Genomic DNA, 22,824 nt, shown 5'->3' on the forward strand with positions numbered 1-22,824 from the left:
CGGGTTCCATGACACTGGTGACCTCCATGACATAGTTGTAGCCTTAGTTAAATCACATGCTGATGAATAGTAGTCTGGGATGTACAGTAATAGGATCAAGATACTCTGCTGGTATGAATTATAACATAATGATGGCACTCCTCTAGTTCCTTTCATCTTAGACTCTCATAGCATTTTACAACCATTAATTCAGCCTCAAAACATCTCTGTGCACCCACCTCTGCCAAATGACTTAGAGATATTAGTGTAATGGGAGCTACCAGATATGAAGTTTATAATCTTCTCTAAAGGTATCGTGAGTGCATAATTCTTACGCTTGGTGCTCATGCCTCTAAACCAGTGATTCTCAACCTATTTACCATTGTGGGCCGCATATGCAGCTCTCTGTGTAGTATGTTGGCTGCAGCCACATCATTTATCTACTAACTATGGCCCTGAGAATGTTACATGGGGCCACAGCTGTGTGTTGATTGGGTCTCGGGTTGAGAACCGCTGCTCTAAACACTACCCGACGGGGCATGTTCCAGGCACCTGAGTTGAGGCCCCAGAACATTTCAGTCAGTCCTTTTCTGATAGTGTTCAGTGAAGAAGCTGCCTCATAAATGTTATCTCAACTTCAGCTATGGCTCCTATTGCTCATAGTTCTTTAAACAAGATTCAGAGCATCCTTTGTCTGATTTCCAATCAATAGCAACAATTTGAGTTGGTACATTGGGGTTTTTTCAACTGGGCATAACTATGCAGCTGGTTTACTTACTATTTATTATTTAAAATGAGTTGGTGCCCAGAAGTGTGAAATACTTCCAAATGCTAGGTAAGATGCACTCATAGGAACAGGGAAAGTACAACCAAAAAAGATTCATGCTTCAAGGGTTCTGCCTCCATTTTTTGGGTCAGTGAGAGACTTCAGTAGTCCAGTCTGTGTGTTGGCTTTCAGCAGTCATTCAGCAAAGGTTCCAGTGGTGGAAGAGGGGCAATAGGGGCTGTTTATCTCCCATGAAAGAGCATGTTTGACAGACTTACCAACTGCAGGTTGGTCTCCCATGGACAATCTGTAGTGGTTTTTATTCTTCTATGTTCCATTGATGCCAGGTTCGCAGAGTTGATAACACCTTCTCCCTGAACTGATTGAGCTATGAGCCTTTGTGTGGACAAGCCCATCTCAGGTTGGCCCTCTGCTCTGCACCATGTGTTCCACTCCTGATTGTTCCTTTCTCATTAATTCAGATTGTGGAGGGTACACTTGAGAATGGGAGTGGGGAGCTAGACCCACAACTGGGCAGTGCAACTACCACAGAATAGTCTTCTAAGTACTTGGAGCATACATTCACATGGATCCTGCTTTGAATCATGCCTCTGAGGGAATGCCTTCACTGCAATGTAAACCTAGGGTTAGTAGAATTTGAGTTAGCAAACCCTGCCATTACTTGTTGAACCCTGGGTCCCAGCCTGGGGCTCCAGCATCTATACTGAATTATGCACACTTGAGTCCAACCACCCGTCTCCCAGACTTCCTAGCACCCTCCCCAAAATTTGGTTGCTCTAGCCCTTGGTTTGTGGTGCACTGTGGGAAAACTTGAAAGTCCACCAAACTTGACTCCAGAGGACAGAGAGAGTCAGCCTATGGAATACTGTTGGCAAACTCCCAGAGCCCGAGTCCACTGGGACAGCATCTATACTACAAAGCAATAAGGCTTGAACCCTGGGTCCAAGTTGGGTCAGGCTCGGGCCCTCCAACCCCGCAAGGTCTTGGGAGCCTGGATCTGAGCCCTGGGTTAACCCAGTTTTTGTGTAGATGGAAGGGGGGTTAGAGTTGAGCCTTAGTTTGAACCATGGGCTTACGTTGTAGTGTAAACTGCCCTAAGTCCTAGGGTTGAACTTGGAATGAACTTAAGACATTAGAAAATTCATCCAGTGTTTTCTTTGTTTTTTGTTAATACCAGTTCCCTAGGTAATACCGTAACTTAAAGAATTGTGTTGAAATGACTGATTTTATTTCTCACAGCTATGATCTGGCAGGCCTGCAGTTAGTCAGGTGAAGGTGAAGATTTATTGTATCCAACACTGAACAGCTTCCTTTGTCAGTCACAGGAATGTTTAAATCATGGCTCTATGCAAAGCAACCTATTAGTTTTGCTCAATACTTTTACACAGTTTGCACAAATTCAGTCTCTAAGGATGAATACTGGTTATATGGTCCCCTTATCTTATAATACCTGTTTCTGAAATACATCTACATATAAGACTAGCTCCTCCCACCCATTTGAGTTATTGAGTTTCAGAATGTTCTTTAATGGAAACCAGTGACATTGATGCAAAGTTTTGATTTTTTGTTGACGTGTTCTGAAATTTTTTTTATTGTTCCATGCCATGTTCCAGGTATCTTACCACCTTTTATTTAAAATAAATAAATAAATCATACCTGTGGATAGAGTAGCCCTTATTTCATTTGTAATTATACGCTTTAATTAGCGACATCCCTCAAGATTCTCTCTAAGCTTGAGAATCTGGCACAAAGATGGTATATTTACTTACCTTGTGATTTTCATTCTTTACCAAAATCGCTTGCAAGATTCCTTCAGAGTTGGAAGGCAGCTCTTTTATCTGTTGTCCTTTCGTATCTGGTATTATTCCTTCCTTTAATTCTTTTTTAAATGTAATTAGAAATTAGGGAAGATCTTACTTTCTGCTCTTCAAAAGAGATGACTGGGCATGTTCGGGGGCCTATGATGTGCTTGAGATTGGTGCATTCTAAGCAGGATAGAGCTCTTAAACCAAGTTTTGGGTGTTTTTAGAAGGTCAAAAATGTTAAATAAGTACTCACTGTAGGCATGAGACCCAAGTGTAAAACCCTGACAAATAACAAGATAAATAATTATTCCTTACAGGGATTTCCCACCCCCACCCCCAAACTTCCTTCATCCCCCCAGTGGTCAACTAGTTACTGTGTTGCGAGTACAGTTGTTTTCCACACACCCCGTAAATTCCAACACTCTCTCTTACCCCCCAGGTTTGGTTTATACTTGACAGCTTACATTGACCTAACTCTGTAAGTATCTACACTACTACATTGTTTGTGCCAATGTAAGTCACCCACTACACCGACCTAATAACTCCACTGCCACAAGAGGCGTAGTGCTTAGGTTGACGTAGTTAGAACTAAAAATAAAATCCATCCTAAACTTAGCTTGAATTATTAGGAAAGAACATACATCAGTCAACTGGATTACTTGGCAATCCAAGGGTGTAATGAATAATACTTCAGTAGTGAAGTGTGTTTCTTAAAATTCAGCCAGATCCAATGGTGGAAGAGGGGCAGTTAATCTCCCATGAAATATCATGTTTGGCAGACTTACACAGTTCTTCAGGATTCAGTTGCATGCTAGAACAACCATTGTTCCTGAAATAACCCATTCAGTGATCTGTATCATTTATTACCAATTACGGTGACTGAAATTTCCATTTATTAGATAAGACCAAGGGGACCAATCTTTAATTGTTTGACGAAATAAACCAAGATTTGTCATGTCTTGATACTGAAGCTGCATGTGCTTACATTTTACAATTAATCGAAGTAATGAGAATATAATCAGATCAATTCTACATCTGTAGACTAGTTGTTTATTTCCTTAATAATTCATTCATATGAGGTCCAAGTAAATTAGAATTATTGGAAGTTAGTGTTGGTTTTCAGAGTACCCCCAAGAGAGTTAGAAGTATTATGTATTTAAATTAATAGTATTGTTAAAAATATGTTGGTGGATTTTGGTTCATATAAGAAGCTTGTCCTGCCTACTTTAAAGTGATCATCTGTACTGAATTCTGTGCATATGGGATATGATTCAAAATTATAAATAAAATACTGTTTTGGGCTGACCCTGTCATTCATTAGATAGTGCTTTGCACTACCACTTGAGACTTCTCATTCCCTAGGCCAGGAGGTCTTGGGTATGTTGCAGAGGCAAATGCTCCGCGGCTAGGAGAGAACATACCTTCCATTGTTCCTGTCAAGGCTGCTTCCCCACTCTGAACTTTAGGGTACAGATGTCGGGGCCTGCATGAAAACTTCTAAGCTTAACTACCAGCTTAGATCTGGTCCGCTGCCACCACTCTCGATGCTAAGTCCCTTCCCTGGGTAGCCTTGAGAGACTCTTCACCAATTCCCTGGTGAATACAGATCCAAACCCCTTGGATATTAAAACAAGGAGAAATTAACCATCCCCCCTCCTCCCTTCCACCAACTCCTGGTGGATCAAGATCCAACCCCCTTGAATCTAAAAACAAGGAAAATCAATCAAGGCTTTTAATTAAAGAAAAAGGTAAAAATCATTTCTGTAAAATCAGGATGGAAAATAACTTTACAGGGTAATCAAACTTAAAGAGCCCAGAGGACCCCCCTCTAGCCTTAGGTTCAAAGTTACAGCAAACAGAGGTAAACACCCTAGTAAAAGGTACATTTACAAGTTGAGAAAACAAAGATAAACTAACACGCCTTGCCTGGCTGTTTACTTACAAGTTTGAAATATGAGAGACTTGTTCAGAAAGATTTGGAGAACCTGGATTGATGTCTGGTCCCTCTCAGTCCCAAGAGCGAACAACCCCCAAAACAAAGAGCACAAACAAAAGCCTTCCCCCCCACCACCAAGATTTAAAAGTATCTTGTCCCCTTATTGGTCGTTTGGGTCAGGTGTCAGCCAGGTTACCTGAGCTTCTTAACCCTTTACAGGTAAAAGGATTTTGGAGTCTCTGGCCAGGAGGGATTTTATAGTACTGTACACAGGAGAGCTGTTACCCTTCCCTTTATAGTTATGACAGTTCCATAAAGAACTTTATATTTCCTAGATAGCAGCAGTGTTGGTGACTTTTGGAAAAAGAAATGTGCAACGTTAGTTGGCCAGAGAAGGTGTTGATGACACACTTCCTTGAGTTGATGGAAATATTTGCTGAGGCTTTCACTCAGGGCTAATAAGAAAACTTGTTTCAGATATGAACTAACATTATTACATTTTACAGGACTTTTGTATCTATTAGTCATTAATACTTCAGTAAGTGAAAATATTCAGAATGTTTTAAAATAAAGCAGTACTTTGAGGGGTGGGGTGTAAATTACCAGATAACTGCTTTCTGAGGGCACTAGAGGCTGTCCAAGTCCTTTCTATGAAGTTAGTTCATAATAACCCAACTACTTCACTGTGTCTTTGATTGACTATTACCACCTTGATTCATGTATCCCTAAAGGTAGAGGGGATGATGCTTTTGTCTCCACATTTCTGATTGGATGAAGTGGTAATTCTCAAGTTTGTGGATCTGTTTAGTAGCAGCATGCACACCTTTGCCTGAACCATTTTCCTTTCCCTTAGCAGCATGTCGTTCTCTTCCTGAATGCACCATACCCTTCTTCCCTGAAGTTCCCATTCTGCTTGCTCTGGTGGAGATATTGCACATTACTAAGTTGCATGTTGTCACGGCCTCAGTGCAATTTAGTGTGTGCGATATTTTCACATGAGTGCATGCACACGGGTATGGCTGTGGCTTAAAGTTACTGCAGCTTTCAGTTTTTGGTGGGGGCTGACCAGTGTTATAGAAGTCATACGACCAGTTCAGTGTTTTGACTGGATTCTTGAAACATTCTTATGAGCAAAAGCTCAAATTTTGTAACATCAGTAAGATGAGTAGTGTTTTTCCATTTGAGAAGTGTTATCATTATTTTCTTCATCCATTTTTAATACATTTCAAAATCTTGAGATTCTTGGATGGGTATAGAAAATTCTCCCAAATGATCAGAGTTTTTCTTAAAAAGCAAATGGAAAAGTGGCCTCCAGATTTTAAAGAAAAGGTTCTCCTGACAAAGAAAGGGGCTGAACCAAAGTTGCCTAAAAGTGAAAAGGCAATGTTTGATGCAGAGAGCTACAGTGCCTTGATTGTTCAATCAGGTTTCTATTAATGCTTGAGAACTTTTATTTATAGTAAAAGCTGTTTTATTCGGTAGCTGAGGGAATGGGGGATGCCGGTTAACTAAGAGGGAGGGAGTTTGGGTGAAGGAGGGAGTGCAGGGTTGGGGCACGGGCTTTGGGAGGGAGTTTGGGTGTGGGAGGGCACTCGCAGCAGTGGGAGGGGGTGCCGGATCTGGGGGGTGCTCACTTTGGGCGGCTCCCACAAGCAGCAACCTGTCGTGGCTGCTCCTAGGCGAAGGCGCGGCTCTGTGCACTGCCTCTGCCCGCAGGTGCCGCCCTTGCAACTCCCATTGGCTACGTTTCCTAGCCGATGGGAGCTGCAGAGGCAGCACTCGGGGCGGGGCGGAGGCAGCGTGCAGAGCCGCCTGTCGCACCTTCACCTAAGAGTAGCAGGGACAGGTCACCACTTGTGGGAAGCGGCCTGAGGTATGCGGTTCCCGGATCTGGCACCCCACATCCCCTCCCGTGCCCAAACTCCCTCCCAGAGCCCGCGCTCCACACCCCATCCCACGCCAAAACCCTCTGCCGGCCGAGCACCAACCGGAATTTCAATGAAGATCAGAAATTCCGGTTTATAGAGGTTTCGGGTTAGTGACGTGCCGGATAAAACAGCTTTTATTGTAGTAACTTAGAAGATGTAGAGAGCTGTGTTATGCAAAAGCTGCATCAATCACCTAAATGTATCCAGGCTATTGCTTTCAGAGAATAGTCCAAATAGTGGCGAAAATGAGATGGTGATACAGTTCCCAGAGAAAACAATTGTCTTCCAGCATTTTAAGGGTAAAAGTGTATAATATGCTCAGGAAATCTAGAATGTGTGAATTTTTGACTGCAGTGTTAATAGTATACCTTTTTAATTGAGTGAGTTTTTGTTAACATTTGTTTAATAAGTCTTGAACAAGTCTGCATGAACTGTATGTCCTTTCAGTAGCAGAAATATCTTTTACAGAGACTTATGGCTCATAAGAATGCAGAAAAGTGTATTCCATTTTCACAATTTATAGTTCTTGTCTGTGTGTATATATAGTGTTCATTTGCTTTCATTGAGTACAGTGTCTGAACAGGGTGGGGGTAGAAGGTTAAAAATGGCATTTCCAAAATTTTCCTCCCTTCCCCTTTTACCTTTCTGAAATCAAGATAGAATCCACTTTTTGAATCAGATTTGTGTACCAGAATCTGTGCTTTGGCCTTGGTGGTGAAAACCTTTCAGATTCACATTCCAAATTAATTCAGTGATGTTTCAGGTTATGTGCAGAATAAGGCAGACCCTAGCTCTAAGGAAAGGGTGAACTACCTGATGATCACAGTGGAGTGTTAATTTTGAAACCTAATGATAATTTAAATGTCATAATTAACTGTTGGTTAATTACTGCTGGTAATTTTAACAGAAATAACGAGCTAACTTGCTTATTTCACAACTTAAAATAGCCTCCCATACCTTCCTACGTTCCAAAATCCTAAACTATCCCTCGCTTTATTTATTTCAAATCTCCAGTTTTCCCTGAATGGCTGTAACGGCTGGACTAATACCATTCTCTGAGTGTGGCCTAGAGGATAGAGCATGGGACTGAGACTCAGTAGACGAGGGTTACCATTCGTCCGGATTCCCCCGGACATGTCCGGCTTTTTTGAGTTAAAAATAGCGTCCGGGGGGAATTTGTCAATGTCCGGACTTCCCCTCCTCCCCCCCCATACAGAGCGTGCGCGCGGCTTACAAAGCAGCCGGGGCTCCGACAGCCAGAGCTCTTCCTTCACTTCCCCCTCCTCTCTCCTGAAACTTGACACCACTCCCCTCCTCTCTCTCCCTCCCCCTCCCCCTCCCTCCCTGCATTCACAGATCGCCGGCCCTTCGCCGTCTGGAGCTCTGACCCTGCTCCCCTCCCCCGCTGCCGAGCGCGCTGCTCTGCAGCACAGTAAGGGGGCCGGGGGTCAGAGAAGCGGCAGGGAGGTTCTGGGGTGGGGTAGTCAAGAGACAGGGAGCAGGGGGAGGGTTGGATGGGTCAGGAGTTCGGGGGAGGGCTGTCTGGGGGTGGGGGTGTAAGGTTTTGGGCAGTCAGGGTACAGGTGGGGGGGGTCTCAGGAGGGGGCAATTGGGGGACAGGGAGCAGAGGGGTTTAGATGGGTCAGGAGTTCTGGGGGGGCTGTCAGGGGGTGGGGGTGTGGATAAGGGTTGGGGCAGTCAGGGGACAGGTAGGGGGTAGGGTCCTAGGGGGCCAGTTAGGATGTGGGGAAAGTCTCAGGAGGGGGCAGTCAGGGGACAAGAGGCAGGGAGGCTTAGGGAGGGGGTGGAGTCCTGGGAGGCGGTCAGGGGACAAGGAGTGGGGGGGAGGGTTGGGGGTTCTGAGGGGGCAGGAAGTGGGAGGGAATGGAAGGGGCAGGGGCGGGGCTAGGACAGGACGGGGGCGGGGCTAGGACAGGGGCGGGGCTAGGGCGGGGCTCCTCCCGTCCTCTTTTTTGATTGTTGAAATATGGTAACCCTACAGTAGACCTGGGTTTTATTCCCAACTGTGCCACTGACCTAGTGGTTGACCTTAGGCAAGTCACTTCCCCTTCCCCTCTCTGTGCTTCAGTTTCTCCATCTGTAAAATGGGGTAATGATATTGATCTCCTTTCTAAAGAGCTTTGAGATCTACTGATGAAAAGCATTAGATAAGAACCAGTTATTGTTGAAAATTAATGTTCAGGGTGAATATAAACTTAATTTTAATATAAAATTAAATAATAAAAGGCATATTTCAGTTCATTCATTCATCTTACTCTGCAAACCCTCCTCCCATTTATTTTTTAACTTATCCAGAGCTACTTCAGAATTTCTAGTCTTCTGCAACACTCCAGTGCAGCATTTAGGTCAAGCTGCAAAAAACATATGGGACCTTCATAATATATGGTACTACTCTCAGTGCACAAAATCACTTGTCTGAGGAAAATATTATCCTCTTCTGGGCTCTCTCTAAACTAGGGAAATCGGGTATATTTAGCTAACATTAGTTGGTTGTGTAAGAGCTTCCATATTGTTTTCTAACAAACAAGGTCAATATTGTAACCGGCATAGGTTGTTCACTCTGTTTTTGTGGTTACCATCTGCCTCATGTGCCTGACCTTCTAGTTATCGCTCAACCAGATATATCGACTAGCATTATATGGGGATCAGTAATTTAAAAAGCTAAAATTTCTTTCCCCAACGAGACAGCAGGTTTCCAGAAAGTGTTGTTTGAGTATTTTCATTCTCATCCGGTTCTCCTCTGGATTGTATATAAATAAACATATATAATATTTATATAGCTGTATGATATGTGTTTATAAGTGTATATAAACAGAATTACATACAATTAAGGTATGAAATTATATGAGAACTATTATATAATTGGGTACAGGGTAAAAGATCTATATTAAAATTACATGAATAAATACAAGTATATTTAAATACCATGTAATATAAAGATGCTTAATTATATCTTATATAAAACTATACACAGGGGTGTGTGTGTGTGTGTGTATATATAAATATAAATAAATGAATGTACAACTTTAACTAAGGCATTTTGAGAGATTAACTATGTAACTTTAACTTTCTCCTCATTATATTGCCTCTGCAGATCCACATGTTAGGAGTAACAAGCACGATCTTACAAATTGCCACCCCTCTCAATGCAGTAAACTATCAGGGTCATGCATGTGCATGCTCCTTGGATGCAAAATAAAATCTCTACCTGATAGCAATCCCTCATTTCCTCTCTTCACCAGCCTGAGCAGTCACACTCCTAACCAACTCTCTGCACGGGATTAGTATAACTCTTTTTTTAATTGTTTAGTAATATTGTGGCAGACTATTGCTTGAATAGGCAGGGAGGATCTTGGTCTAGCTATGACAAGATGCAGTAAATCTCAGGAATGGTGCACCATGAACAAGGTCAATGCTTTCTCATCTGCTTGTGGAGGAGTGAAAACCACCTTAAGTTGCTACTATGAACAGGCCTGAGTGGTCTTCAAAGGAATCAGTGGTTGGATTTTTTGTTTTTTTGTTTGTTTTTTTGTTAAGTGGACTAATCCGTATGTAAATTTGCTTGTCACAAACTGGAACACACAATATGCAGTGTTCTGTGCCAGAGAATGTAGACACATTGAAATGGCAGGACAGGACCTGAGTGATCTTGTTCACTTCAACAGATGTAGTTCTTGGATATATTATCCCTCTTCAGGAACCTACATTTTGTTGTTCTTCAAGCCCAAGTCTCTCCTAATAGTGTGGTTGCTGGGCTGTTGAAGCTGGGGTCACTGTGGATATGTCTACACTGCCATTAAAAACCTGCAGCTGGCCCGTGCCAGCTGACTCGGGCTCAGAGGCTGTTTAATTGCAGTGTAGATGCTCGGGGTGGAGCCCCAGGCTCTAGAACGCAGTGAAGTGGAAGGGTTTCAGAGCTTGGGCTGCAGCCTGAGCCCAAATGTCTACACCTCAATTAAAAAGCCTCTTAACCTGAGACCTGCAGCTAGCCAGTGCCAGCTGACTGGAGGTCTAATTGCAGTGTAAATGTACCCTGCGTTTCTTTAGTCAATCACATCTTTGCTATTGAAATTATGGGAAACATCTTCTAAGGAGTCATGTTGGAGGAAGTCTTTTCAACCTGATATAGAGTCTAAACTTAAGGCTGGCCCAATTCTGTTTCATTGACTGATTTATTTTGGAACATTTTACGGCTCATAAAGACAATCCTTTGTTGATTTACAGCTAAAGTGTACATAACTATCTCTGCTTACCTTTTTACTGTGCAGGGGATGGGGCCAAATCTCTCCCCTCCCCCCAACCTAGTAAAATGGCTTCTTAAGGATGTGGTAGAAGTATATTTCCAGATTTGTAAATGGATGAGTTTGTTGTATTTAAACTTAATTTTCACAAGTCTCCTACAATTTGAAAACTCATCTACCTATTCCTTCACATTGCACATTGACAGTTTTTCTTTGTGGCTGTAACATAAGCCAAGCTCTGATGACACACACGCTTGATCCTGATTACACTTTCTCCTAAGGACCAAAGTAGTGTTGATCTCCTATCATTTTGTTTAGTTGAGTGGTCTCCGAATTTTACTGAATCAGTCAATTACTTTGCCATAATTTTTCCTTTCACATCTTCATGGTGGAATTGGATATATAAAGAAATATTACTAGTTTTTTTTCCTTGATAGGGCAAACTTTTTTAAGAGGGCTAAAAGATTGTGGCTTTTCACAAAAAATCTTAACGAACAAGCTGTTTCAGTTCTGCTACTTGTACAAATAAGAAATGAGCTGCAAAACATCATTCTCTCAATACTCAGTCTAGATCGGATGTTCCGTTTTGAAGAGTAGTGCTTCAGTCTTTTAAATTAACAGCTTTCCTTCAGGATTTTCACTGCTCGCTAGTCATTTCCTACAGTAGGCTTCATGCTCAGGCAGTGCGATAAAGGAGAGAAGTTGCCTACCAGTAACTTTTTTTCTGAATGTATTGCCTCTCCATATCTATCCTGACCCCTCTTGTTTGGAGAATTAAGAGACGTATCCAGAGCTGGAAATTGACAGATATCTAGGGTGTGAGAGCATCAGTTAAATTACTCAGTTCCTGTGTCCATGCTCCCCATTACAATTGCAAGTGTGGCTATCTTTGTGTATTACATAAAGTTTTAAGTAATACATGATGTTTAAACAGTTGCTATCCCTTTTTAGTATTATGATGCACAAAGTATAAACACCCCCCAGTAGTTCCATTATTTAAACAAGTGAACGGGGTTTTAATTGTAGTAAGGTTCTCCTCAATGACTAACAAAAATGTGTAAAGTTCTTGTTAGCGTCTCTCTCCTGGGTTTGTATGAGGCAGAATATTGGAGTTCCCCTGTTTCAAATAATGTCTCTATTCATTCTCTACAGGATAGCTGATAGTAAAAGAAATTTTATTTTATTTTTTTACTCCCCAGATGTCTTTCTCTTCCTTTCCCTAACTTCATACTTATTTATGGTTACTACCAGTTCTCCCAGTGTACTGACTCCCTTCCACAAGTTACCTGCCTGTGATGGGTCCTGCTGTTGCCAAATGGCACTCTGATAAAAGCGGCATTTTCAGCTTCGTCATTAGTTTGCAGTCTTGTAGCCAACTTAATAACTAAGGCAGAGGATTTTTGCTAAAGCAGATGGCTGGGGGGTGACTGAAAAGTTGACTTCTTTTCTTTTCCTTTTGTGTATCTCCTGAACCTCTCTGAGAGACGAAAAGTAAATCAAGTATTCTAGGTTGCCTGAGCTCCCTTATCCCTATTACAGTGAAGATACCTGGCCACTGCGCTGTGGCAGGCCACCAGCTGGCTTCTGACATGCTATTCACAGTACTATATTTAACAAGTTGTTGGAACAACATATTTTTTCCAATTTTTAATTATATTCGCATCCAGTGCACAGAGTGCATGTACCCTTAGTATAAAAACATGTTAGTAATTTAGGATCGTGTCCAATAAATTGATCCCTCATAGGTCCACTCTACTGCCTCACATGAAAACTCTCCCTCTGGCCCAGTCCACTTGCTCCTCTTTCCCCAGTACTCAGGAAAAACTTGAGAAAACAAATAGGCCTTGTAGAGAGCTCTGGAAGTAAAATAATACTTTCAGCTGAAGCAGATTCCACAGTCCAGAAGCCCTCACTTGTAAATGTTGTCCTTCCGTCTTTCCTCTGTGTGACTAGCGGCTGTTTGCTTCATGTGACCTCAGAGGTATCTCATGGGGGAAAGGTAGTGTGAGGTAACCAGGAGCCAACTCATTTAAGGCCTAATTAGAGAAAATAACCGTAAATTTCACTAAGAAATTAACAGGCAGCTCTAGCCTCACTGCATTAATTCTAATCCAGTACTAACTGGAAAAAGTCAGGAATTGCCATAGTAGAATCTACAACTTTATGGCTAAGTAGAAATGAGAAAAATGTATTTTTGGCCACTGCTGCTATGTAACTATCCAGAAATCTGTGGGGATCCAGCATGATCCCCACTCCTCACCCCCAGATTTTGAGCTTGAATAGCACAAGGTGAGCACTCTTACTATTCTTTTGTTTTCTCATGTGTGTGCCTTTTGCAGTTAAGTAAAACCAAGAATATCAAGATATGCCATACACTGTTCTTGAATTTCTGTAATCCCATTTACAGACTACAGCTCATCCACGTGGTGTTCCTAAGTGATACATTTTGCATTTGGCTTTCTGATTTTGTTGAAACATGTAAAGACTGAGGAACATTCACAGCTCCCTATTGGATTACACATCTGAGGAGCTTCAAAAGCTCAAATTAATCTTTTCCGTGTGAATGAAAATGTTAGCTTGCAAAATTGGCTCAAAAAGGTCTGCCACTTTTTATGGTAATATAGAACTTTATGATTTTTGCACAAAACCACTCTGAGGGTCTGTCATCACAAAGATGGAGGAGATATTGCATAATGTTGATATCCGTTACCAAAATGACTAACTGGGCTCACATTCAGAGATGTTCTTCATGATTATGATAGCAGAAATTGGATCCAAATGTTGAGAAGTTTTGAGTGTAACAAATTTAAGCTTGTCCAGTCAATTTCCTGGGTTTTATTATTCTAATGGCACATGCATAATGAATAATTGGCTTATCAGTGTAAACACTATCAGACTTACTTAAAAGCTCTGCCTACTGCATTATCAATAAGTAATTAACAAAAATAACTTATCTAAGTAAATACGCAGCTCTAAAGATATGTAGTGATGATTTTTTTTATGGTCTCACTGAGATTAGTTCTTAGTGATCTTTGCAGATTACATACTCATTGTAACGCTGGCATACTAAGAAAATATATTAGCTATTGCTAATTATAAAAGACATGTCTGAAATGCCTTTATTTTAATATCCGAGTGCAGGGCATAAGTGGATGCAGTTCTTACAGATTTCACTTTGTTATTAAAATGAATTTGATCCTCTATTTCCAGTGCTTTCCTGTGTGCCGAAAGCAGATTTGCAATTGTTTTCTAATACACAGTTATATTTAGAAATCCAAAGGGTTTTTTTGGCTCATGGAGTTGTTTCTGTTTACTATTGCATTTATCACAGTAGGACAGTCCTCTCTTCTTTCATAGGCTATGGGGAAATTTTAAGTGACTGAGTACCCAAAAACCTCTTTCAAGTAGCTGTAGATGGAACAGTTTAATTTCAAGTGAGGTTGGTACCTCAGACATCTGCCTCAAGCCAGAGCTCATAAACTGAAAACTAATATCCATCCACTCTCAAAAATCTCTTTGGAGACATGTATCATGCTAATTTTGGCAAAGTATACAAGCATCTTCTAAGAGAGAGTAAGCAGAGAGACACTGTGGGGATACTTTTCAGTGATTTTTTTTGGCTAGACATATTAACCTCAACTTTATTTGTGTAGCAGCTCATATTCAGTTTCAAAGGACAGTATAAACCTGAGGATTTAAAAGTTTTATATTAACCCATACTGAAACTTGGGTTCCCACAACCAATGTTTAAGTATTAAAGCGTAACGTAATCCTCCTAATTATGATTTTTCTTATTTTGAAGGCTCCTGACAAGTTATATAGCAATTTAAAAAAAAATTCACTTCCCCAATTAGGTGCCTCACTTAATGGTTGCAGACCCCGATTCTTATTATAGAGAAGAAGGGTTTGCTTCATCATTAGAAGGGAACGCCTTGGGATGGTTCAGGAGCTAGAAGGGCCTGACAGAGGAGGAAACTACTTTGTCAAGAGCTTAGGGATTAGGCGAAGATGGGAGGGAAGAGACAAATTCTTAGTGTTACCGGTAGGAGAGCCCGGTATAGGTAGGTATAGCTGAAATGGTATTTTATTCCTTCCTTCCGGGCTTGGTGGTACATATGTAGCACTACCTCTTTGTGAGCAACTGTGAAGGCTTTCCTCACCAAAACCTAAGTCACTGATCTAAAGATCTTGGACATGGAAACCAACTACAGACGCAATTGTTTACAGGGTTTAAACTAACACTTGTTTTGAGAAGCTAGTGGGTAAAAAAAACAGGAATTTCAGTTAATCAGAGCAGAACTTATCTGAAGTGTCAGAAAAAATATATGATTTATTTTGATAGTGTAAGTAATTAAAAACAGAACTAGTTCTGTAAACACTGTCATTACAAGAAAATTATATTCTTTAAACTTTTGTAGCGAAAACTGGCATATTGCATTCAATGTAATAGAAAAGGAGAGTGCAGAAATAATGCTGATTGTTTTATCTGATAGTTGAAATATGATAGTATCTTAATATTTTGAAGTTTTTACACAAGCTCTGACATTTAGCTTGCTTAATGTAATTGTTTTTCTTTGTAAAGATTTGAGCTGTTTCCTTCTAGCATAACTTAAAATATATTGTATATTTTGCATTAACCAGGACACGAAATATTTTATTTCAGACTATGCTTTCCCCATGTGGTACTATGGCAAATGAGATCAACAACGTTGCAAACCACTCCCTCCCCACCCTGCCACCCATATTGATCTGAATTTGTTAACTTTCAGGTCACTGGGCAAAACTTTTTTTTATTTTTTCCTCTGCCATGTCTTTTCTGGGCAAGTGGCTGAATGTTTTGTGTTGGATGACGAGCTTCTAGTTTAGGTGTGTTTGAGGATTTCATATTTGAGACATTAGTCCTAATTTTTAAGTTGTGTATGTATACCCACAGCTTCACATAGGTGCATTTTAAATTACTAGATATACATAAATTCCTACAAAAACATTTGATACATTATACAGCTCCTAATATGTGGGAGTCAGGTGGCAGCAGGGAGAGGATAGCAGGAGGAAGTTGAAATCATTGGGGTCTTAAACCCCAGCAGAGAGATGATGTAGATGATGATTAGCAAGGGAAGACACATAAAGCTAATAAGTAGAGCTGTGTGAATAACTGAATCTTCAGCTTGCAGGCAGTTTAGAAAAAATTGGGGGGGGGGGAATCATTCTGGGTTTAACAGAATCTGACAACTGTGAAAATTTTGGCAAATCAAAAAAATCCACTTTGAGTTGAACGCATCCTTTGGCATAGGGAATAAATGGATAATTTATTCATCATTAGAATTGAACCAAGTAACTTACTTCACTAGTAGTATGATGCACTTGGACATGTGTTTTGATATTTCCCCCACTTTTGTAATCAGTAGTTTAATTGGGTTCCTTTGATCATTCTAGAGGTGTGTTTGATGCTTCTCTCAAAATGGCTGGGTTCTATGGACTGTACACCTGGCTCACTCACACCATATTTGGAATTAATATTGTCTTCATACCATCAGGTAAGAACCAAAACAAATGTTATTTATTTTACTGATGGTAGCTATGTATCCTTTTATTGTGCAGTGGCAGTAGTGATTAAATATTGCCCGTATAAAGACCTTTGTTTGAAATATTAATAATTACACATGCAAACTATGCTAAAAGAACTTTAAGATTTCAAATTCAAGCACTCAGAAGTAAGGAAATGCCAGAACTAAGGTTTGTTGTGCGTTCCTAGGCTCATCAGACATCTTGTCCTAATCTACTCCTTTCCCTCCAACAGTCCAGTTTCTGACCCTTCTGCAATAAGACTGCTTCCTTTGCCACGGTTTGAGAGTGCCATTTGGGGGTTGTCATTAAGAGCACAGGAGAAGGGAGGCTTTTTGTTGTCGGCGCCATTGCCTGGCCCCACTCCAGCCTGGAGCAGCCGCAATGGGGAAAGTCTGTCTTTGCTCCTGTAGCCCTGGGCTAGAGAGAGCATGTGGTCTGTGAGGATGGCATATGCAAAAGCCTGTCTCTCACTAACACGCACACAAGCTGTGAGGGAATGAAGCATGCTCGCTTACTCTGTTGCGTTGGCGCATGCCCCATCTAACATTAGCAGCTGTAAGAGTCTGGAGCATGCTCAGTGAGGACAGAATCCTTTTTTTTTTTTTCTTTTAAGCACCTACATTCTCTGAAATCTCTACTTTTCAAAGACTTACAGGTCAGTCAAATTTGCCACATCCCTGACAGATTTCCAGTCCCTGCTCTAAAGCATGGGATGGTAGAGCTGTTCAAAGAATTTTTTCCTAGCCTCATTCTTGGAAATGCTGAAGCTTTTATTAAAGGAGGCGGGGGACGCGGAGGCCCACCTGAGACAGGCAGATGGCATGACATGTAAAATTTCAGTGGAAATGATTAAAGTTTAGCAAAGTTCTAAGCAACTGAAAACGGCCTTTAAAAAAGGGAAGTGTTGGGCAACCATAATAACAGGTAGCTTTACGAGCCCTGTCTATAATAAAAATATAAATATTTTTTTTTAAATTTCCATATTTCTGATCACAACTGTATTGGTGTATAAATAGTACTCCTGGGGGCATTCTGTGCCAAAAAGTAAAATTCTGTGCACAATATTTTAAAATGCTGCACAATTCTACAATGTTTATTTGTCAAAATAACACTATATAATCACTCCAATTTCAATTATTTTTGTGATTTATTTCAAAATACCTGTCAGTAAGAATGTCTGTAACAATACAGACACACACAAAGATTCCCCCAGAAGTAGAGAGTTAAAGAAATGTCTGACAACCCAGTTCCTGTTTCTCTGCTCCCTTCCCCTGCCCAGAGCCCAGCTGCGTGCCTCCCCTGCCCCCAAGCCAATACATCTGAACCCTCTCCCTCCCCCAAGAGCCCAGCCCCGGGGGGCCCCCCTTGCCCAAATACCCTTCCCCCCCCCCAAGTTCAGGGATCCAGAGGGAGAAACAGTCTGATGCTCAGTCCTAGGCTTGCATGGAGTTTCCTAAGCACTACCCTTTCCGTCCCTCAGAGTGTGCTGGGAACTGCAGCTGTCAGGAACCCTTTAGCTCTATCCCCCTCCCCCCAGCAGTGTCTTCTGTGTGTGAGCTGGGCTCTGCTGGGTCTAGTGGCCCCTAGTGGTAGCCAGCAGTGCTGCAGCCCATTTCTGTGGGGGGGAAAGGAAATTCTGCGCACACAACGTTAATTTCTGCAAAATTCTGCACCACTGCACAATTCAGAATTTCCCCAGGAGTAAAATAGAAGTTTCTACCTTGGGTTGAAAAGACTGCTTCTCCTGCTTGTTTTTTTTATTCACGTCCATTTTTATGTCACAATCAAACATTTTTGATATGGAAAGAATTTAGGTATCAGAATTTTGGAGAAGGCGTAATAACCAAAAAAAGGAAGAGTTGTATACTCCAAAGGCCTGATCTGCAACTTTTTTTTGTGCCTTATTCCAAGTGGTCCCATTGATTTAAATGTGGCTATTTGCACAGTAAAAGTGGCAGAATCTGACCCGAAGTATTTTTTGTAAAATATGTTTTCTGATCTCTCCTTCCTAACTTCTGACTTACGGTGTACTCTATTATGTTAGCATTGGCAGCAATCCTTGGAGCTGTTCCATTTCTGGGAACATACTGGGCAGCTATACCTGCAATTCTAGATCTGTGGCTCACCCAAGGAGAAGGATGCAAAGCCATTTTGCTCTTGGTTTTTCACCTGTTGCCAACGTACTTTGTAGACACAGCAATCTACTCCGATATATCAGGGTAAGTGTCTCACTGAAGACCTCTCAAAGCATGCTATTTTTTTTATGTTGGATCACATTCTTGTCTTAATTAACTTTTGTCCAAACTATAGTGGTGTTTCCAGTGTTTTAACCACATGAACAGGTTTATTGAAACCATATAATAATAATAATTAATAACAATCTTACTTTTCAGAATGTCAGTAGTACCACAACACTCTCCTCTCTACCCAACCAGTCAGCAGTAGTCTGCATGTTTAAGTCTTACATCATACCCTGAAAGTCAGCCAACTCTGGCTTTGCTTGAGCAGAATGGAAACAAATACAGTATATATGGCAATTCCTATGTTCCTGTATCAGACCAATGGTCCATCTAGTCCAGTACCTTCATTCTAGAATGGCCAGTACGAGATGCTTCAGAGGAAGGCACAAGAAACCCAGTAGTAGGCAACTATGGATTAATCAGTCCATAGTGAACATTTCTTCCAAACTCCCTTCATGTGGAGGTTGAATTATGATCTGTACTGCATACAGGTGTGGTTGCCTCATCTCAAAAAAGATATACCGGTATTAGAAAAGGTTCAGAGAAGGGCAACTAAAATGATTAGGGGTTTTGAATGGGTCCCATCTGAGGAGCGATTAAAGAGGCTAGGACTTTTCAGCTTGGAAAAGAGGAGACTAAGGGGGGATATGATAGAGGTATATAAAATCATGAGTGGTGTGGAGAAAGTGAATAAGGAAAAGTTATTTACTTGTTCACATAATATAATTTTATTTGGTGGCCCCTAGTTCTTAATGGGCAGCAGGCTTAAAACAAATAAAAGGAAGTTCTTCACACAATGCACAGTCAACCTGTGGAACTCCTTGCCTGAGGAGGTTGTGAAGGCTAAGACTAGAACAGGGTTTAAAAGAGAACTAGGTAAATTCATGGAGATTAAGTCCATTAATGGCTGTTAACCAGGCTGGGTAAGGAATGGTGTCCCTAGCCTCTGTCTTTCAGAGGGTGGAGATGGATGGCAGCAGAGAGATCACTTGATCATTGCCTGTTGGGTTCACTCTCCCTGGGGCACCTGGCATTGGTCGCTGTCGGTGAACAGGATGCTGGGCTGGATGGACCTTTCTTCTGACACAGTATGGCCATTCTCATGTTCTTAAGTAGGCATACCAGAGTTTGGGGCTTTCCTTAAGAATGTTCTGGCACTAACCACCAGATGTAAAAATCTAGGGACTACAAGTCAGATTTTTAAAGGTATTTAGATTCCTAAAGATACAGATAGGCACCTAGCCCCCATTGTAGGAGTTCAGAACCTACATGCTGTTAGAAGTCCCACTACGCACCTATCTGCAACTTGAGGCACCTAAATACCTTTTAAAACATGGCCCTAACAGCTTGATCTTCCATCTGATTTCAACTGTTGAGAGAGAAGAGAAACTCCAAACCTATGTAGGGTCAAATCCAAACCCTTCAGTTGCATCCAGAATAATAAGCAGGCAGCTGAAACTTTCAACTTTCCAATTAGAGCTCGTTGCAGTGATCTAGTCTGGAGGTGACAAAAATAACTCTGGTTGAGGTCCGCATCTGCAAGGAATAGTCACAACCTTGTAGTGATGTACAGATATAAAAATATGTTCTTAGGCACTGCTGCTGTCTCTGCCTTTAGGAGTAATTGCATATCTAGTATAACTCTAAAATTATTTTAGCCAGATGCTGGAACAGCTTAATTTTTATTATAATGGACCTAGGGATGTTCATCAAATCAAAGCATTAGGTAGACTGCTTATTTCTATTATCTGGGAAGACCAGATTTGCCGTAGTCTTAAAATCTTTTGGTCTCATCCAACTGGGCCAGGTAATGATACTGTGCAGAGAGAACTGGTCCTTGAAAATATACGTAGTCTTAAGTTTCTTCAAACTATTGCACTGGTTGCTTTTCTCATGAATTTGTTCCAGTAAGTGAAGTATAAATTACTACGGTTCTCCAATGATAGATTATTTATGCTTGTAGGGACAGTGGTCATTAAAACGCCAATCACCTCATTCTTCCATTTAGTCATTAGAATTTTTTCAGCTGTAATGAGATGGCTCTGTTTACTGCCTATAAAATGCCTCTGATAGAGATGAATTTACTAAGGGTTAGAGAAGAAACCCTACTGTTCCCATTAAATAAAACAAAAACACTCTGCTGCATTGTAGATTCGATTAAGTGCATTAGAAATAGTTATAATTGGGTTATGCAGGGTTTTCTAAATGTATAAACTGATATTAGTTGTATCTCATCAGGCAACTTGTTGCAGCAGCTGCCTATGTAATTTAACAACCTGGACCAAAAGAATTAAAGTTGACACAACCGTTGAAAAAATTTACAGAGTTAAAGTATTCAGCAATTAGTCACAAGTTCACTTTTTTTTAATGAGGGTAACAAAAGGTCTGTCTAAATCACACCCTCTCATAATCAAATTATCTACTCCTGCCCCTGCTGCGTATTAGATCTGATTTATGTCACAAGTGAAGCTGAGTTGTGTTATGTTTTGAGCTCCCACTCTGTGCAGTAGTGACAAAGATCAGAACAGCAATAGTGCAGGTGGCATAAGTCGGGACTGTGGTGAGTCTTTGGTGCTTTGTGTAGAAGTTTGACAGCAACCGCCAGAGCTCTGCCTGACTAGCCAATATTCTCATTCCCTTGTATTCAGTTCCAAAACCACCCCTCAAAATGTGTACTACTTATTTTACTGCAAGCTTCTCCACACAATTCCTTATTTATTGTCAGTATGCTAGCTTATGTGCTGTAAGTATGCACAGCAGGCTAGGTTTTGTTTTTTGCATAATACTGTTGGTTGGGTTTTAGTTTTGTGCTTTGGAACTGTTCCATTTAATTTGAACTCCTAAAGTATGGCAGTGGTGGGAGGAACAGATGAAATATTCTCATTTTGACCCATTTTTAATCATCTCTTTAGGACACATCACTTAGGAGTGGTTTCTAGATGCTAGATTAACTAGTTGGGGGGGGGTTGTTTTTTTACTAGGAGTGGTAGAAAGTTTTGAAATTTTGAATAATTTTTTCCCTGATGTTTTTAGATGTGTTTGAAATTTCCCCTCCTCTTTTTAAACAACTATGGAGCAAGTTTTAATTTCAAGTTTCAGCTTAATTTTGAATTTAAAAGGAAACTTTTTGAAAATAATCAGATATTCCTCCTTTTTCTCTAACCCAGCTGTACTCATGGATGCCTTTCCATCGTACATTTGTGTGTGGGATCGTGCCAAGTCTTTAATCATGTGGTTACCTCCCTGCAAGTGGCTCATTTGCCATCTTTTATATGGAGTGTTGGCTTCTTCTGCTGTAGGATTTCCTTAGTGAAGCAGGGCTTTAGTATTGGCAGTATTTTGAATGGCAGCTTTAGTATTGCTGTATAGAACAGTGATGGGGTGAGAGCTAGGCCTTAATACATAAGGGCATCGTCTTTGAGATACTTGCTACAGTCTTTGAGAGGAGTTATTAGGCTGCTCCCAAGCCTGTGTTTCCTAAATGGCTTTACGATATTTTCATTCGTTTACCCATTACCATTCTGCAAATAAAAACGAATTCCAATGAGAGAATATGAAATGTTGTGAATCTACAAACTACTTTTGTTAGCGTGCGTACAGTTTAGGGCACACATGACATGTCATCGTTTAGTAATTAGAGGTTACATGAAGACACATGTTGCCAGCCATCTTATAAATTGTCATTCAAAAATCTTTACAAAGATTGTGTTTTATGATTAGCCTTGAGCATTTCATTTTGAAATCTGAAGCCTACCTAGAGGCAACTACTTGTAACAGAGACTGTTCCTTCTACAATATGTGGAAAGTTTCTACTGCATTGTGGACATTACCAAGATCAAATACTAATTAATAATACAGGAATGTTTGTACTCGCAACATTTATAGCAATCTGTAGTTCCATCAGTTTGATATGCTAAATAACATTTGCTAATCAATCCACATTTCCATAAATAATGATATTTGCGGTTATAAAATATTGCTCTATAGTAACTTATTCTCCTTATGCTGTAATTCCAGAGGTGGCCATCCCTACCTGACAGGCCTCGCAGTAGCTGGTGGAGCATATTACCTAGGATTGGAAGGCGCGATCATAGGACCCATACTGCTTTGTATACTGGTGGTTGCCTCTAACATATACAGTGCCATGTTAGTGAGTCCAACAAATTCAGTTCCCACCCCATCACAAACACCATGGCCTCTGCAGATATATCAGTAAGTAATAGATTAGTGTGATGTGGAGTGAATCACAGACCGTGTAAAAACAAACTTATTATAAATAGAAAACTATTCATTGTGGGTTTGCGAAAGGGTTTTAGGAA

The 22,824-nt window shown here is 40.9% G+C and overlaps 1 protein-coding gene across 2 annotated transcripts in view; it reads left to right on the forward strand.

Moving 5' to 3' along the window:
• TMEM245 (transmembrane protein 245) overlaps positions 1-22,824 on the forward strand; it is a 138,304-nt gene that overhangs the window by 108,558 nt on the left and 6,922 nt on the right. For both annotated transcript variants that reach the window (XM_054018802.1, XM_054018803.1), the window contains 3 exons: positions 16,134-16,234; positions 18,310-18,484; positions 22,523-22,717. In XM_054018802.1, coding sequence (XP_053874777.1) covers positions 16,134-16,234; positions 18,310-18,484; positions 22,523-22,717 — 471 coding nt within the window. The remainder of the gene's footprint in view (positions 1-16,133; positions 16,235-18,309; positions 18,485-22,522; positions 22,718-22,824) is intronic.

The sequence above is a fragment of the Malaclemys terrapin genome, chromosome 2, assembly GCF_027887155.1.
Source record: "Malaclemys terrapin pileata isolate rMalTer1 chromosome 2, rMalTer1.hap1, whole genome shotgun sequence".
Classification (NCBI taxonomy): Eukaryota; Metazoa; Chordata; order Testudines; family Emydidae; genus Malaclemys; species Malaclemys terrapin.